The sequence below is a fragment of the Hylobates moloch genome, unplaced genomic scaffold (assembly GCF_009828535.3).
Source record: "Hylobates moloch isolate HMO894 unplaced genomic scaffold, HMol_V3 SCAFFOLD_6, whole genome shotgun sequence".
NCBI classification, from domain to species: domain Eukaryota; kingdom Metazoa; phylum Chordata; class Mammalia; order Primates; family Hylobatidae; genus Hylobates; species Hylobates moloch.
The window spans coordinates 111520017-111538794 of record NW_026652281.1 but is presented as its reverse complement, the minus strand read 5'-3'; the positions used below and the strand labels follow the sequence as shown (position 1 = coordinate 111538794).

Sequence of the window (18778 nt, the reverse complement as noted above, 5' to 3'; positions counted from 1 at the left end):
TAGAATCAACAGCTTGTTTTGTTTTCTTTAAACCGGGACCAAAAATAATTCCCTTCTGGTTGGTTCAGTGGCTTATCAACTCTGGTACTTGGGGCAAGAAGAGTGAGAGGATCGCACGATCTTCTAAGGCAGCCTTGAATACTGTGGCCCACATAACAATCTCCTGAAATGGTTCCTTGAAGCTACCAAATAGTCTTTCTGCTTTGCAGTGGGGTTTCTAGTATTGGAAATTCTGGGCAAACATTAAAGGATGGTATATTATGCAGTTTTTCCTTTCTGGGTCTGCTTTCAATTAAAGATATGTGTCAGAGTCCGGGGACTTGCCTATGGTGGAGGAGTACCATTGTATTTTTAAGGAATGTGGGGGTGCAGTCTTCCAAGCATATCAATGAGTGGCTGGTTGTCAAAGAAACCTACAAATATGATTCATATCTGGGGGAGAACTCCGGCAGACATGAGTGAGGGTTATATATCTAGCCTGAGATAACTTCAGGTTTTCTACACCAGCAAGAAAGGTGCAAATGGGCCAGAAGTGCCCCCCACCACCAGGGGGTTCAGAGGTGTTGACCTCCCACAGACCTTGAATATTTTCTGTGGTCACTGTCCTTCCCTCTATTGCTTCCAATTCCTACCTTCAGGACTTTGTTATACTAAGGACTCAGTACTTTTGTATCCATTTGGGGAATTGTTCAGTTCAACAGGTAAAGGGAGGGTGGAATGAGGACCTTAGCATTGCCTCAGCCTTGCCCCTAGTTCCATGGAAGCAGAGTTAACTTTTCCGACTTTCCTTGTACCTCTTTCTTCAAACCCTGAATTCCCTCTCTGCTTCCAGTGACTGCCTTGGTGATCAGGTTAGCCAGGCCTAACTCTTGATAGGTCCTGTTAGACATTCACAATGTGTTTTCTAAGTTAAAAGCTGAATATCCTTAATTTTTTTGCCTTTCTGCCATTGCAGTCCTAACCCTTCCAATAGCAAAGGAGGAAGACACACAGGTAGGGTTACATGGAGAAAAATGGTAAAGAGAAACTGTATCTTAAAAATACCCCTCATGAGCTGGGGCATTAGCTCATGCCTGTAATCCTAATATTTTGGGAGGCCAGGAGTTGAAGACCAGCCTGGGCAACATAGGAGATCCTGTCTCTACAAAAAGTAAAATTAGGCCGGGCGCGGTGGCTCACGCTTGTAATCCCAGCACTTTGGGAGGCCGAGGCGGGCGGATCACGAGGTCAGGAGATCGAGACCACAGTGAAACCCCGTCTCTACTAAAAATACAAAAAATTAGCCGGGCGTGGTGGCGGGCGCCTGTAGTCCCAGCTACTCGGAGAGGCTGAGGCAGGAGAATGGCGTGAACCTGGGAGGCAGAGCTTGCAGTGAGCCGAGACTGTGCCACTGCACTCCAGCCTGGGCGACAGAGCGAGACTCCGTCTCAAAAAAAAAAAGTAAAATTAGCCAGGCATGGTGGCACACACCAGTAGTCCCAGCAACTCAGGAGGCTGAGGCAGAAGAATCGCTTGAGCCAAGGAAGTTGAAGCTGCAGTTAGCCATCATCATGCCACTGAGACCCTGTCTCAAAAAAACCCCGCAACAACCAAAAAAAACCCTTGTAATTTATCAGTCAAGGCAGTCACTGAAAGCAGAGACAGAATTTGAAGGGTTTGAAGAAAGGGAGGTACAAGGAAAGTGGGAAAAGTTAACCCTTTCTGGTTCCATGGAACTATGGGCAAGATTAGGGCAATGCTGAGGTCCTCCTCCTACCCCCTCTTTCCCTGTTGAGCTGAAGAATAGATACAAAAGTGCTCAGAGTCCTCCTGACCCACCAACGAAGTCCTGAAGATGGGAACTGGAGGCAATAGAGGTAAGGAATTCAGTGACTACAGGGATTTATAACTGTTTTGGAAACAGTTTATTATTTTCCAAAATGATACAACACTTTCAACTGATTCAGTGAATGTGCATCATAAAGTCTTACAGCTGTGTATTAGCAAGAATCACTGGCTGTCCTGGTTAACCAGGCCTGCCATAACCTACTTGTAGAAGGAATAATTTTAAAGCTATTAATTGTATGCTGTTATCAGTTCTATAGCTCTGGATTATGAGTTCACTGAGGGCAGGGACTCAGTTTGGTTCATCTTTGTCCTGGGCAAATTTTTTTATTTTTTGAGACAGAGTCTTGCTCTGTGACCCAGGCTGGAGTGCAGTGGTGTGAACAGGGCTCACTGCAGCCTTGACCTTCCAGGCTCAAGTAATTCTCCTTCAGACGCCCAAGTAGCTGGGACCACAGGTGTGCACCACCATGCCCGGCTAATTTTTTGTAGAGATGGGGTTTTGCCCTGTTGCCCAGGCTGGTCTGGAACTCCTGGGCTCAAGTGATCTGCCCACCTTGGCCTCCGTGGGATTACAGGTGTGAGCCACTGTGCGCAGCCTCCTTGCAAATATTTAGCCTACAACAAATAATATGCTTACACCAAGTTTGAGCCCACTATAAGATATACTATGACATTCTTATTTATAGAAGGTATTTTATATTGTGGTTGAATAACTTTTTTTTTTTTTTTTTGAGATGGAGTCTCGCTCTGCTACCCAGGCTGGAGTGCAGTGGTGCAATCTCCGCTCACTGCAACTCTGCCTTCCGGATTCACGCCATTCTCCTGCCTCAGCCTCCCGAGTAGCTGGGACTACAGGCACCCGCCACCACGCCCAGCTAATTTTTTCTATTTTTTAGTAGAGATGGGGTTTCACCGTGTTAGCCAGGATGGTCTCGATCTCCTGACCTCGTGATCCGCCCGCCTGGGCCTCCCAAAGTGCTGGGATTACAGGCATTAGCCACCGCGCCCAGATGAATAACTTTCAAAGAAAAGACAATTCTGAATATTTTAGGTGATCAATGAAAACGATGACCACTTCTCCTTTCTCTCAGTATAAACCCTAGCAGCATAGAAAAAACTTGAGAAGCTTCAAAAATACTAATTTATTTACCCTATCCCAATTAAATTAGGTGCTCTGGCATTGGGGCAGGGGTGTGGAGGTGGGGGTTGGGAGTTGCTTTCTAAAAGCTCTCCAGGTGTGATTTAAATACGCATGCTGGGGTGGGACCCACCAGACTAGATTTATTAAATAATGCCTTTCCTCTTATTTAGCGGAAGCATAGCGAGATTTCGCTTTTTACATTTAACTCATTTTATAGAAAAAAGCAAAGAAAGCCCTATTCGATAAAGCATTACCTAGGCACTTGCTCTAGTGATATGGTGGCTATTCATTAGGGACTGTCATTCCAGCTGAACTCTATGTCTACTTAAGCAGTTAGACACTGGCCTCTTTATTTCTGTGCTCTTGTACATCATTTCGTATATGGTGGAACCCTTCGAATTACTTGCTTTCCTAGAGTTTGACACGTGGTGAGGGAGGTTTTTTCCTTTAAAAAAGATTACTAGCAGTTGGAAAAAATTAAAAGGCTTATGGCAGGTGTTCAGCAAGTTTTTGATTTAAGAACCATCTTGACCGGGCGCGGTGGCTTACGCCTGTAATCCCAGCACTTTGGAAGCCTGAGGTGGGCGGATCGCCTGAGGTCAGGAGTTCGAGACCAGCCTGGCCAACATGGTAGAAAGCCCGTCTCTACTAAAAATACAAAATTAGCCGGGCGTGGTGGCACACGCCTGTAATCCCAGCTACTCGGGAGGCTGAGGCAGGAAAATCACTTAAACCTGGGAGGAGAAGGTTGCAGTGAGCCGAGATCGGCGCCACTGCACTCCAGCCTGGGCGACAGAGCTAGACTATCCAAAAAAAAAAAAAAAAAAAAAAAATGCGGATCCTCCCTATCCCCATTCAAAAGCAACCTTGTGAGGAGGCTCAGCTGTGACAGCAAGCTGTACTCCCCTCCCCCATTCCCAAGCACAGCACTCTTCCACCTTGCGCCTACCCAGAGCAGGTTTCCGTTTCTTCTCACTTCCCCTTCCGGGTCGGGACCCTGCCCATGTTCCGGTCTTGCGCACGAGGGCTAGAACGCAGGAACTCCGCCGGCGTTTCTATGGTAGCGAGTGGCCGGTTCATTGCGGGGCTAAGCAACAAAGTAGTATCAGTGTTCGGTGGCTCCACTGGAACTACGCAGAGCCAGGCCAGCGGGACCACAGAATGGGCTGAGGTGGCGGCGGCTGTTTGGATAAAGTCGACCGCGGGACGTGGGGCGTGACGCCGGTCCGGCATCCTAAGACGTCTGGTTTGAGTTGCGGGCGAGACCAGGCTTTTTTTAGGACCTTGGGTCTGATAAGTGGGCGACTGCAATAGTGAGGGAACTTATTATTTGACAGGAACATGACAGGAAGTGTGGAGACCCCATGCTTGATGGATGGTGACTTATAGTGTGGTAGTCTCAGTGTTGATGGGCATGACCGAGACAGCAGGAGTACCCCTAAGTTCTGGTGAGAGGTGGAGCCTCAGAAGGACACCTTACTCAAGCTGTCTTTAGTTCCCAAAGACAAAAAGGCTTAGTGGAAAAAGTTCCTTTTTTTTTTTAATGTCTCTATATTTGAGACTAGGGGTTTATTGTGGATATGCATTGTCTAGTTTGAATAAATAAAAGTATAAACGTTTAACGTTTTCCATTTTCTTTCTTTATTTCTATAAAGTAGTAAAAGCCCAGCTTGAAAATGGAGATGTATGAAACCCTTGGAAAAGTGGGAGAGGGAAGTTACGGAACAGTCATGAAATGTAAACATAAGAAGACTGGGCAGATAGTGGCCATTAAGATATTTTATGAGAGACCAGAACGATCTGTCAACAAAATTGCGATGAGAGAAATAAAGTTTCTAAAGGTTTGCTCCTTTTGCCTTAATCATCTAAGTCAAAAGAAAAATTGTTATGGAATAAAAAATTGCATAAAATATTTTAGTTCACACATGTACTGATTCATATTATGTAGAAACAAGTGTAATACTCTATCTCGTCTACATTTTGTAATTTTATAGTGATACAAGATATATGTGTTTTGGGGTATGTAACAAAAGCTATGCCAATATTGTTTAATAATTATTCAGAAATATTCAAGTATAATACTTAATAAAAATTTGTGCTATGTGCAAGGCATGGTGCTAGGTACTGAGACTATAAGGAGGTAAAAGATAGTTCCTGCCCTTAAAGACTTCTATAATTTAATCAGAAAGGAGAGTATATAAAAATCACACTGAATAAAAAGTGGCTCATAATAAATGCCAAGGAATCAACACAAAGTCCTTTCCCTGGTAGGGAAAGGTTTTTGAGGAAATGGGACGTGAATTTGGCTTTGAAGGATGGGGAGGGTTTAGATAAGAGGGAGAAACGGTTGTGTTCTAGGTTAGAGGAACAACATAAACTCAAAAGAGACTAAAGAAGGACAAAGGATAAAGAGCAAAGTGGAAAGGACAAAGAGCAAAGACATTTGCCTGTAGAGTTTTCTGAGCAGAATTGGAAAGAGGTATATTAGAACAGTAAATTGGAGGTAGATTTTAAAGTCTTTTGGGCTAAGGAGTCAAAACTTGATTTTGTAAGAGGTGGAAAGTCGTGAAGGTTTTGAATTCAGTGTAAAGAAATGTTGTAAATTTTCATCTACCACTATTGTGCAGAATAGATTGGAGGACTAAGAGTAAAAATAGGTCTGTTAGGAGTTCAATTCAGGAATTTTGGAAAATGTCTGAGGACCCTTGCTAAAATGCAGCAATGTGAATGGAAAGTAAAGTTAGAACATGCTATATTGTAAAAAAAAAAAAAAAAGACATGAGGCCGGGTGCGGTGGCTCACGCCTGTAATCCCAGCACTTTGAGAGGCTGAGGCAGGTGGATCACCTGAGGTCAGGGGTTCAAGACCATCCTGGACAACATAGTGAAACCCCTTGTCTACTAAAAATTAAAAAAAAAAAATTAAAGCCCGGTGCAGTGGCTCACGCCTGTAATCCCAGCGCTTTGGGAGGCCGAGGCGGGTGGATCACGAGGTCAGGAGATTGAGACCATCCTGGCTAACACGGTGAAACTCCGTCTTTACTAAAAAATACAAAAAATTAGCCTGGTGAGGTGGCGGGTGCCTGTGGTCCCAGCTACTGCGGAGGCTGAGGCAGGAGAATGGCGTGAACCTGGGAGGTGGAGCTTGCAGTGAGCCGAGATTGCGCCACTGCACTCCAGCCTAGGCGACAGAGCAAGACTCCGTCTCAAAAGAAAAAAAAAAATTAGCCAGGCATAGTGTCGTGCCCCTGTAATCCCAGCTACTTAGGTGGCTGAGGCACGACAATCGCTCAAACCCAGAAGGTGGAGGTTGCAGTGAGCTGAGATCACGCCACTGCACTCTAGCCTGGGCGACAGACATGCAGACATGGTTTGGGAACTACTTGGTTATAAATTGGTAGTTCACATATCTGAAGATTTTGCACGTATTTTGGTGTTCTTTTGTTATATAGTCTAATGAATTTATGATGCTCCCTAGAACTTATGGTTTACTTTCTAGAGTTTAGGATTAAAATTAGAGAATAATTAATTTATATAAATTCAGATCACATACTTAATCGTGTTGAAATCCATGCTCATTTGAAAACATAAGGGCCTTTTAAATTTTGCGTGTTAAATTTAACCACAAACCAAGTTTAAAAATAGCAGGATATCTTTCAACAGAATACTAAGTTATAGTACATTAAATTATTTTAATAAGCAACCAAATGCCAACTTGAGATAAAGTAATATATCTCACTTTGTCCTATAAATATTGTTTATAAAATGGATTAAATTTTCTTAAAATAGGAATGGAAGCACATTGGTTGAGAAATTTCAGTTGAAATGCATGGAACATAGGCTGGGCATGATGGCACACACCTACAATTCCAGGAGTTGGGGAGGCCGAGGGAGGAGGATCACCTGAGGTCAGGAGTTCAAGACCAGCCTGGCCAACATGGTGAAACCCTGTTTCTACTAAAAGTACAAAAATGAGCTGGGCATGGTGGTGCACACTTGTAATCCCAGCTGTTTGGGAGGCTGAGGCAGGAGGATTGATTGAAGTGGGGTGGCGGAGGTTGCATTGAGCCAAGATTGTGCCACTGCACTCCAGCCTGGTGACGGAGCAAGACTCCATCTCAAAAAAAAAAAAAAAAAGAAAAAAGAAATGCATGGAACAAAGCTAAGAATATGACTGTTTCTTTTCAAAATTTATACATGTTGTACGTACAAATTGTTAGGCTTGAAATAATTAAAAATTTGTGTTGTTTCTTTTGTCAATAGCAATTTCATCACGAAAACCTGGTCAATCTGATTGAAGTTTTTAGACAGAAAAAGAAAATTCATTTGGTATTTGAATTTATTGACCACACAGTGTTAGATGAGTTACAACATTATTGTCATGGACTAGAGAGTAAACGACTTAGAAAATACCTCTTCCAGATCCTTCGAGCAATTGACTATCTTCACAGTAATAATGTAAGTGCTTCAGAATAAGCCAATTTGTAGGATGAATATGAATCATAAGTGCTCCTTATACATTGTTTTATCTTTATGAAGGTGGCTAACATTCTTTTTCTATACAATAATAATAGACATCCTGAAAATGGGGATAGGGAATAGGGGCACTACCTTTTAGTTGCAGAACCAAAAAATATTGAGCACTCAGTAATTCCAACTATAGGGCAGACCAAGTATGGGATGGTAAAGGCAGTATCAATAATTTTGTTTAGTAGAATCAGTAGTCAGCTGGAGCACTATTATTAGAGAAAGTATATTAAAACATTGAAAGTCAGGTCTGTGGCGTAATGGAGAGTTGCTCATGTAAAGGGAGGTTTAGCGAGACTCCGCCTCAAAAAAAAAAAGGGAATAGTAAGTAAATGTGGATGCCTTTAGGCATATAAAGTGGCGGAGCGGTTTGAGGCCTTGTCATTTAACCTACGAAAAATCAAGGAAGAGGAAAGATAACAGTTATTCTGATTTTTAATGTTGACTTTAGCATTGGCTTGTAAGCGTTTAGCTCAGCAGGTTTTTTTGTTTGTTTTGTTTTTGAGATGGAGTTTCGCCCACGCTGGAGTACAATGGCATGATCTCGGCTCACTGCAACCTCTGCCTCCTGGGTTCAAGCAATTCTCCTGCCTCTCCTTAAAACATCTTGGTGTTTGTCCGAGATGACGGTGCTCCTCCTCTATCAACCACCACACCTGGCTAATTTTTTGTAGAGGTGGGGTTTCCCCATGTTACCCAGGCTGGTCTCAAACTCCTGGGCTTAAGTGATCTGCCCGCCTCAGCCTCCCGAAATGCTGGATTACAGGTGTGAGCTACTGCACCTGGCACAGATTTTTTAAAATATCAAATTAGGTACTAGGTATAAAGCATTTAAACTGTGTCAGGCACATTTTAAGTGCTCAATAGATAGTGCTAGTAGGCTGGCTATAGTAGCTCACACCTCTAATCTCAGCATTTTGAGAGGCTAAGGCAGGAGGATCACTTGAGCTCAAAAGTTCAAGCCCAGCCTGGGCAACATAGCAAGACCTTGTCTCTACTAAAAATAAAAAATAAATTAGCTGGGCATCAGGCATCGTGCACGATCCTGTACTCCCAGCTACTTGTGAGGCCGAGGTGGGAGGATTGTTTGAGCCTGGGAGGTCAAGGCTGCAGTGAGCTATGATTGCACCACTCCATCCTGGTTGACAGAGCAAGATCCTGTAAGTAAGTAAATTAAATAAATAAATAAATAAATAAATAAATAAATAAATATAGCAAGCTGGTTTGGAGTCAGGAATATTAATAGTTGTGTTAAGGAAAGAAAAGAAAAAAAAAGGAAAAGAAAAGAAAGCCGGTAGGGAGTCAAGAATAGTGGTGTTATCTTTGTATCTGTTTAGAGCCTTGTCTATATTAGACTCTAAAAATGTTTCTTGAATAAAAGGAGATCTCAGTCTGGGCAAAACTGACAGTAAAAGACTTCCAAGATGAGGTAAAACTAAAGTAAGTAGAATTTTGAACTGTAGCTAGGATTTTGTTGGAGTAGAGGAGAAAATGCATTCAGGTGGAGTACCATTGTGAAAACAGAAGTAGACCGGAGCAGGGGACTTCAGAGAGTGCTGTTAAGTCAGGTTACAGGGAACAACATATAGAGGAAGATAAGATTACACAGGTTCCCAGGGGAGAGATTTTCCAGAACCTTGAAATTTATCCACAGGAGGGTGGACTCTTTCCTGAGGATCCTGGGAAACTACTGAAGATTTTGTTGTTTTTTTATTTTTGTTTTTCTTGAGACAGGATCTTGCTTTGTTGCCCAGACAGGAGTGCAGTAGCGTGATCATAGCTCACTGCAGCCTCCAACTTCTGGACTCAAGCGATCCTCCTGCCTCAGCCTCCCAAGTTGCTAGGACTGCAGGCACATGCCACCACACCCAGCCCATTGAAGGTTCTTGAGCATTGCTGTGACTGGATGAAAACAAAATCTAATTTTATTTTAACATGAGTAGAAGATATGAGTAGATAGAGACCCAGAGAGATCAGACAGGAAGCTGTTGTGACAGTCTAGATGTGTAGGTGGTAACGGTTTGGACTAAGTAGCAATGGGAAGGAGAGGAAGGATGGCAGAGGGATAGGATGGAAATATTTCAAAAGGAAAATCACAGGACTTGGGAACTAATTAGATATGAGAGGGATGAAAACAAAGGGTGAAGTCAGAGGTTATTACAGTATTTTTTTTTTTGAGACGGAGTCTCTCTCTGTCACCCAGGCTGGAGTACAATGGCAGGATCTCGGCTCACTGCAACTTCCGCCTTCTGGGTTCAAGCAATTCTTCCTGCTTCACCCTCCCGAGTAGCTGGGATTACAGGCTCCTGCCACCAGGCCCAGCTAATTTTTGTATTTTTATTTTATTTTATTTTATTTTGAGACGGAGTCTTGCTCTGTTGCCCAGGCTGGAGTGCGATGGCGTGATCTCACTGCAACCTCCTTCTCTGGGGTTCAAGCGATTCTCCTGCCTCAGCCTCCTGAGTAACTGGGTTTACAGGTGCGTGCCACCATGCCCGGCTAATTTTTGTATTTTTAGTAGAGACGGGGTTTCACCATGTTGGTCAGGCTGACATCAAACTCTTGACCTCATGATCCGCCCACCTTAGCCCTCCAAAGTGCTGGGATTACAGGCATGAGCCACCATGCCCTGACAATTTTTGTATTTTTAGTAGTATTACCGTATTTTTAACTGCAGAGCAGGAGAAGTGCCATTGTCAATAACTGAATTTAGAAGTGGGAATTACTTTAAGATATATTGATGTATTTTAAGGGATAGTGAGAATTTCTAAGTAAAAATAGTGGTTAACCAATTATATCATGGCTTTGGAAGTTTTCAGAACTGGATATACAGATTTGAGAATCTTCCTCTTAGAGAATATGGTTGAAGAGGTAAGAATAGATCATTCTCCCAGAAATGGAAGGAAAAAATAAGAGGTAGTTCTCATCACCAAGCATGGAAGAGTATCTGTGGAGTGTTGGAGAACAGCAGAGAAGGAGGCCTAGACAGAAGCACCCACATTCTTTTATTCTCTTGTTCTTATCTAGAACCTGGAGTAAAATTATCCCTGTCCCTTACCTCACAGAATGTTGTAAGACTAATTACCTTTGAGAATTAAGGCAGCCATGAGTGAAATGGCTCTTTAGACTAGATATTATTTACTTTTATTTTATTTTTTTTTTTGAGATGGAGTCTCACTCTGTCACCCAGACTGGAGTGCAGTGGCACGATGTTGGCTCACTGCAACCTTTGCCTCCCGGGTTCAAGCGATTCTCCTACCTCAGCCTCCCGAGTAGCTGGGACTATAGGCGTGTGCCACCACATCTGGCTAATTTTTGTATTTTTAGTAGAGATGGGGTTTCACCATTTTGGCCAGGCTGGTCTTGAACTCCTGATCTCAAGTGATCCTCCCGCCTCGGCCTCCCAAACTGCTGGGATTACAGGCATGAGCCACCATGCCTGGCCTATATAGATATTTTTTAAGAGTTGAGGTTTCAGTCTGTTGCCCAGGCTGGAGTATAGTAATGCGATCATAGCTCACTGCAGCCTTGAACTCTTGGGTTCAAGTGATCCTCCCAACTAAGGCTCCCGAGTAACTGGGACTACTGGTGCATGCCCCATGCCCTGCTAAAACTTTCTTAGTATTTCTAAATTTCAGATGATGATTTTTTTTTTTTTTTTTTGAGACGGAGTTTCGCTCTTGTTGCCCAGGCTAGAGTGCAATGGGGCAATCTCGGCTCACCGCAACCTCCGCCTCCTGGGTTCAAGCGATTTTCCTGCCTCAGCTCCCGAATAGCTGAGATTACAGGCATGCACCACCACGGCCCAGCTTATTTCGTAGTTTTAGTAGAGATAGGGTTTCTCCATGTTGGTCAGGCTGGCCTCGAACTCCCGACCTCAGGTGATCTGCCTGCCTCAGCCTCCCAAAGTGCTGGGATTACAGGCATGAGCTACTGCGCCCGGTGACATTTTTTAATGAAAAAATTTTTTGCAGTTTTCATTTTGTACGCTGGAGAAAGCCTTTTTTTGGGGGGGGACGGAGTCTCCTTCTGTCACCCAGGCTGGAGTGCAGTGGTGTGATCTCGGCTCACTGCAGCCTCCGCCTCCCAGGTTCACGCAGTCCTCCTGTCTCAGCCTCCCGAGTAATTGGGATTACAGACGCCCACCACGCCTGGCTAATATTTGTATTTTTAGTACAGATGGGGTTTCGCCATGTTGGTCAGGCTGGTCTCGAACTCCTGACCTCAGGTGATCTGCCTGCCTTGGGCTACCGAAAGTGCAGGGATTACAGGCGTGAGCCATGTGCCCTGCCGAGAAAGACTTTTTTTTATATGACTAAAGTGAGATACTGTCTACTATCATATCCTGTCCTATGGCCTTTTTTTTTTTTTTTTTGAGACTGAGTCTCACTCTGTCGCCCAGGCTGGAGTGTAGTGGCACAATCTCGGCTCACTGCAAGCCCCACTTCCCAGGTTCATGCCATTCTCCTGCCTCAGCCTCCCAAGTAGCTGGGACTACAGGTGCCTGCCACCACGCCCGGCTAAGTTTTTATTTTTATTTTTTGTAGAGACAGGTTTTCACCCTGTCAGCCAGGATGGGCTCGATCTCCTGACCCCGTGATCCACGGCCCCGGCCTCCCAAAGTGCTGGGATTACAGGCGCGAGCTACCGCGCCCAGCCTTTTTTTGTTTGTTTGTTTGAGACAGTGTTTTGCTCTGCCGCCAAGGCTGGAGTGGAGTGGAATGATAGCCTCCCAAAGTGCTAGGATCACAGGCGTGAGCCATGGCACCCGGCCTTCTGGTCTTGTCATTGTATCCATAATCTGCCATTGTTGCTGACATCACTTCCTTGATTCTTTATCATACTGCCTTCACAAATCGTAATTCTTTTGTTTGTTTAGTTGTTTACTTGCTTATAATCTGCCTTCTTTATCAGACTGTAGACTCCATGAGGGCCCGAAGCCCCATGCTTTATTCATTGCCTACAACAGTATTTTCTATAGAATAGGCTCTTAATAAATATTTATTAGAAGATGAATTGAATTAATAGGCAATAACAAAAGCCAGAGATGTTATTGAGTACCTACTATGTATAGGTAATTACATGGAAAAGAAACATTTTCTTTTGTTGTTACGTTTTCTTTTCTCTTTTCTTTTTTTTTTTTTTTTTTTGAGATGGAGTCTCGCACTCTCACCCAGGCTGGAGTGCAGTGGCGTGATCTCGGCTCACTGCAAGCTCCACCTCCCGGCTTCACGCCATTCTCCTGCCTCAGCCTCCCGAGTAGCTGGGACTACAGGCGCCCGCCACCAGGCCCAGCTAATATTTTTGTATTTTTAGTAGAGACAGGGTTTCACCGTATTAGCCAGGATGGTCTTGATCTCCTGACCTTGTGATCCACCGCCTCAGCCTCCCAAAGTGCTGGGATTACAGGCGTGAGCCACCGTGCCCGGCCTACATTTTCTTAGCACAATAATCAGTGTGTTTGGATAGACCCATACTAAATAATATTGGGGATACAAAATAAGTAGATATTTTGCCTTCAAAGACTATAGTTGAGAAAATAGGCTTAGACAGATGGTACAGTAAGTATAAAAGTGTAGATGATGAAGTGCCAAGTTTTGTGGCACAAATGATACAGTAGTACAGCATAGGATGGGCAAGAAAGTCAATAGGATAATTTCCGACTAAATACCAGTAATATGACATTCCCAAGGATGGCCCGCTGTTGCCCTCATCCACGTGGAGCTAAGTTCTTTTGATGTAAAACAAAACTAACCATTTGATTGTGAGATAAGAGTTTTTATTTTATTTATATTTTATTTATTTATTTTTGAGATAGAGTTTCACTCTGTCACTCAGGCTGGAGTGCAGTTTCATGATCTCGGTTCACTGCAACCTCCACCTCCCAGGTTCAAGCAATTTTCCTGCCTCAGCCTCCTGAGTAGCGGGGAATATAGGCGCCCACCACCACACCCAGCTAATTTTTGTATTTTTAGTAGAGTCGGGGTTTCACCACGTTAGCCAGGCTAACTTTGGTCTCGAAATGCTGACCTCAACTGATCCACCTGCCTTGGACTCCAAAGTACTGGGATTACAGGCATGAGCCACCGATGAGAGTTTTTAAATAGTAACCAGATGAACAAATTCACAGGTTAATAAGTGAATTTCCCAATGCCATACAGCAGGGGTCCCCAACCCCTGGGCCACAACCAATACCATTCTGCGGCCTGTTAGGAATCAGGCCACACAGTAGGTGAGTGCTGGGCGAGCAGGCAAAGCTTCATCTGTATTTACAGCCACTTTCCATTGCTCGCATTACCACCTGAGCTCTGCCTCCTATCAGATCAGCGGAGGCTTTGAATTCTTATAGGAGTGCAAACCCTACTGTGAACTGTGCATGCAAGGGATCTAGGTTGTGCACTCCTTGTGAGAATCTAATGCCTGATAATCTGTCAGTGTCTCTCATAACCCCCAGTTAGGACCATCTAGTTGCAGGAGAACAAGCTCAGGGCTCCCACTGATTCTACATTATGGTAAGTCGTATAATGATTTCACTGTATAGTATAATGTAATAATAATAGAAGTAAAGTGCACTATACATGTAATGCACTTGAAGCATCCTGAAACCATCCCCCAACCTAGTCCGTAGGAAAACTGTCTTCCATAAAACCAGTTCCTGGTGCCAAAAAGGTTGGAGACTGCTGTAATACAGGTAATGAGTGATGGAAGAGGGGACTAGATTCCTTCCATGGTCCATGCTCTTTCCTTTCTACCATGCCATGTCTCCACAGCAGCTTAGTATGGAGCGGCTTAGCTTTAATTCTTAAAGCCTGTGCTTAGGAAATACTGCAGAATGAGAAAAGTGTTATTGTGTTTGGGAAGCAGTCAGGTAACATATATTTATGGATATGTATACACGTGTGTATATGCATGCATAATACATTTGTTAAATGGAATTAGGGGATCAGAAGAGGAAAATGGAAAATGACAGAGAAAGATGATCAAAACTTTAACTGCTGTTTATAAAATAGAAATTTATAATCAAAGTTCATCTTAAATCATCTCAGAATTGCGATATAACTTTTCAATAAATACCTTTCTTACCGTACTTCCTCTTAACACAATACCTTTGCACATACTATTCTGTCTTCCTGGATTTATCTTTCTTCCACTTTTTCCTAGTTTACCTCTGCTCATCCCTCAGATCTTAGTAAAAGTGGAATTTTCCCCAGGGATGTCTCCATTCAAGTTATAATGCTATGTTCCTTTCCTTTGTAGCACTTGTGTTATTTTATATATATGTGATTATATGAAGTAAGGTGTTTCTCGTACAATTGACTGTGAGTTCTGTGATGGTAAAGAACTATATCTGTTTTTGTTGTTGTTGTTGTTGTTGTTGTTTTTTTGAGACAGAGTCTTGCTCTGTCACCCAGGCTGGAATGCAGTGGCACCTTCTCAGCTCACTGCAACCTCCACCTCCTGGGTTCCAGCCATTCTCCTGTCTCAGCCTTCCGAGTAGCTGGGATTATAGGCGTGCACCATGCCCAGCAAATTTTTGTATTTTTAGTAGAGACAGCGTTTCGCTGTGTTGACCAGGCTGGTCTCGAGCTCCTGACCTCGTGATCTGTCCGCTTTGGACTCCCAAAGTGCTGGGATTACAGGCTTGACCCATTGAGCCTGACCCCAGCCTTGTTTTTTTTTTTAAATGTATTTATTTTTCACTCAACACATATATGTCCAAACTGTTTTTCTTTAACAGCTTTATTGAGGTACGGTTTTTTTATTTTATTTCATTTTATTTTATTTTATTTATTTTTTTGAGATAGGGTCTCACTCTGTTGCCCAGGCTGGAGTGCAGTGGCGTGATCTCGTCTCACTGCAACCTTTGCCTCATTTCAAGCGATTCTCCTGCCTCAGCCTCCCGAGTAGCTGGTGTTACAGGCATGTGCCACCACGCCCAGCTAATTTTTTGTATTTTTAGTAGAGACGGGGTTTCACCATTGTTGGCCAGCCTGGTCTCAAACTCCTGACTTCAAGTGATCCACCTGCCTCGGCCTCCCAAAGTGCTGGTATTACAGGAGTGAGCCACCACACCCAGCCAAGATACAGTTTATTTTTTTTTTATTGGTTTTTTTTTTTTTTGAGATGGAGTTTCGCTCTTGCGCAGACTGAAGTGCAATGGCACTATCTTGGCTCACTGCAGCCTCTGCCTCATGGGATCAAGCGATTCTCCTGCCTCAGCCTTTCAAGTAGCTGGGATTACAGGCATGCACCACCATGCCCAGCTAATTTTGTATTTTTTTAGTAGAGATGGAGTTTCACCATGTTGGTCAGGCTGGTCTTGAACTCCTGACCTCAAGTGATCCACCTGCCTTGGCCTCCCAAAGTGCTGGGATTACAGGCGTGAGCCACTGCGCCCGGCCTGAAGTACAATTTAAATACCATAAAATTCACCTGTTTACAGTGTACAGTTCATTGATTTTTAAAGTTAATTTACAGAGTTCTGCAGCTATCATTACAATCCAGTTATAGAACATTTCATCACTCCAAAAAGATTCCCCTTGCTTATTTTCACACAATCCCAATTTCTAACCCCAGTTCCAGGCAACCAATAATCTGCTTTCTGTCTATACAGATATACCTTTTCTGGATATTTCATATAAATGGAATTATACAATATATAGCCTTTTGCATCTGCCTTCCTTCACTTACCATGTTTTTCTGTGTTGTAGTTTATCTGTATTGTAGTATGTATCAGTACTTCATTCCTTCTTTTATTTTTTTGAGACAGAGTCTTACTCTGTTGCCCAGGCTGCAGTGGAGTGCACTGGCACGATCTCGGCTCACTGCAACCTCTACTCCCAGGGTTCAAGCGATTCTCCTGCCTCAGCCTCCTAAGTTGCTGGGACTACAGGCGCCTACCACTGTGTCCAGCTAATTTTTGTACTTTTGGTAGAGACGGGGTTTTACCATCTTGGCCAGGCTGGTCTTGAACTCCTGACTTCGTGAACCACACGCTTCAGCCTCCCAGAGTGCTGGGATTATAGGCGTGAGCCACCACGCCCGGCTCCTTCTTTTTTCAAAACACTTTTTGTGGAGGTGGGGTCTCCCTATATTGCCCAGGTTAGTCTTGAACTCCTGGGCTCAAGTGATCCTCCCACCTCAGCCTCCCAAAGTGCAAAAATTACAGGTGTGAGCCACCGCATTTGGACTTCATTCTTTTTTGTTGCTGAATAATATTCCATTGTATGGCTAGACCACATTTTGTTTATCCATTCACATTTGATGGAATTGTTTCTAAATTTTGGCTATTATGAATAATACTGCTATGTACAGCCTTTGTGTGGACATACGTTTTTAATTCTCTTGGATAGATGCCTGGCAGAGTTTCTGGGTCACATGGTTAGGGTTAGTTATGTTTTTTTTAAAGGAAACTGCCAAACTTTTTTCCACAGTGGCTGTATCATTTTATTTTATTTTATTTTTTTATTTTTTTTGAGACGGAGTCTTGCTCCGTCGCCCAGACTGGAGTGCAGTGGCGCGATCTTGGCTCACTGCAAGTTCTGCCTCCCGGGTTCACGCCATTCTCCTGCCTCAGCCTCCCGAGTAGCTGGGACTACAGGCGCCTGCCACCACACCCGGCTAATTTTTTGTATTTTTAGTAGAGATGGGGTTTCTCTGCGTTAGCCAGGATAGTCTCGATCTCCTGACCTCGTGATCTGCCTGCCTCGGCCTCCCAAAGTGCTGGGATTACAGGCGTGAGCCACTGCGCCCAGCCGTGGCTGTATCATTTTAAATCCCCACCAGCAATGGGTTTCTTTCTTTTTTTTTTTTTCACATCCTTTCCAACATTTGTTATTATCTTTCTTATTGTAGTTATTCTAGTGGGTATGAAGTGATACCTTTTTTTTTTTCCTTGAGGAGTAAACTGTCTTTAATCACAGATGACATAATCATCTATATAAAAAATCCTATGGAATGTACAACAAAGTTAATAGAACTAATAAGTTTATGAAAGTTGTGGGATACAAGATCAATACCAAAGTCAATTGTATTTTCATATATTAATGACAATCTCAATTTAAAAATACCACTTATAGTAGCACCAAAGAATATAAAATATTTTAGGAATATTGAGGAAAATCTGACAAAAGATATACAAGACCTGTGCACTGAAAACTACTAAACATTGATGAGAAATATTAAAGAAGACCTAAACAAATGGAGAGAATTGTTTTTATTGGAGGTCTCAATATGATGATGGAAGACCAAAGAGAATGTCATCAAAACATAGAATTTTAGATGTTGGAACTCAGAGAGTGCTTGGTTTTCAAGAATAAGAAAATTCTAAATGTAGTCACGATGTTAGTTTCTAAAAAGAGAGAATGAGCTGGGTTAGGTGGTTCATGCCTGTAATCTACCCAGCACTTTGGGAGGCCGAGGCAGGAGGATTGCTTGAGCCCAGGAGTTTGAGACCCGCCTGAGCAACATAGTGAGACTTCGTCTCTACAAAAAATTTTTTTAAATGTTCTGGGTGTGTGGTGGCTCATGCCTGTGGTCCCAGCTATTCTGGAGGGTGAGGTGGGAGGATTGCTTGAACCCAGAGGTCAAGGCTGCAGTGAGCCATGATCACACCACTGCACTCTAGCCTGGGTGACACAGCAAGAAACTATCTCAAAAAAAAAAAAAAAAAAAAAGTGAGACTGTCAGGGTATTAAGTGGGTGGATCTGTAGATCTTCCTGCCCCATGTTTAGAACACTGAGGAGGAGGTCAGTGGGTGTGTAGTGGGCAGAGTGTGTGAAATGATATCTTTTTTTTTTTTTTTTGAGATAGAGTCTCACTCTGTCGCCCAGGCTGGAGTACAGTGGCATAATCCTGGCTCACTGGCGCCTTGACCTTCTGGGCTCAAGCCATCCTCCCACCTCCATCTCCTGAGTAGCTGGGACTACAGGTGCACGCCATCATGCTGGGCTAATTTTTTTTTTTTTTTTTTTTTTTAGTAGTGCCAAGGTCTCACCATGTTGCCCAGGCTTGTCTCAAACTCCTGAGCTCAAGTGATCCTCCTGCCTCCGTTTTCCAAAGTGCTAGGATTATAGGCATGAGCTTTCATGCCCAGCCTGAAGTGGTATCTTTTTTTTTTTTTTTTTTTTTTTGAGACGGAGTCTCGCTCTGTTGCCAGGCTGGAGTGCGGTGGCACGATCTCAGCTCACTGCAACCTCCGCCTCCCGGGTTCAAGTGATTCTCCTGCCTCAGCCTCCTGAGTAGCTGGGACTACAGGCACATGCCACCATGTGTGGTTAATTT

At 43.5% G+C, this 18778-nt stretch overlaps 1 protein-coding gene across 3 annotated transcripts in view; it reads left to right on the top strand.

Annotated features, from left to right (window-relative positions):
- Nucleotides 1-3985: 3985 nt before the first annotated feature.
- The window catches only part of CDKL3 (cyclin dependent kinase like 3), a 141551-nt gene continuing 126758 nt past the window's right edge, over nt 3986-18778 (top strand). For all 3 annotated transcript variants that reach the window (XR_009214253.1, XM_032157918.2, XM_058441212.1), the window contains exons 1-3: nt 3986-4192; nt 4624-4809; nt 7231-7425. Coding sequence is in view for 2 of the 3 variants with exons in the window: in XM_032157918.2 (XP_032013809.2) it covers nt 4645-4809; nt 7231-7425 (360 nt within the window). In the remaining variant the exon portion in view is untranslated. The remainder of the gene's footprint in view (nt 4193-4623; nt 4810-7230; nt 7426-18778) is intronic.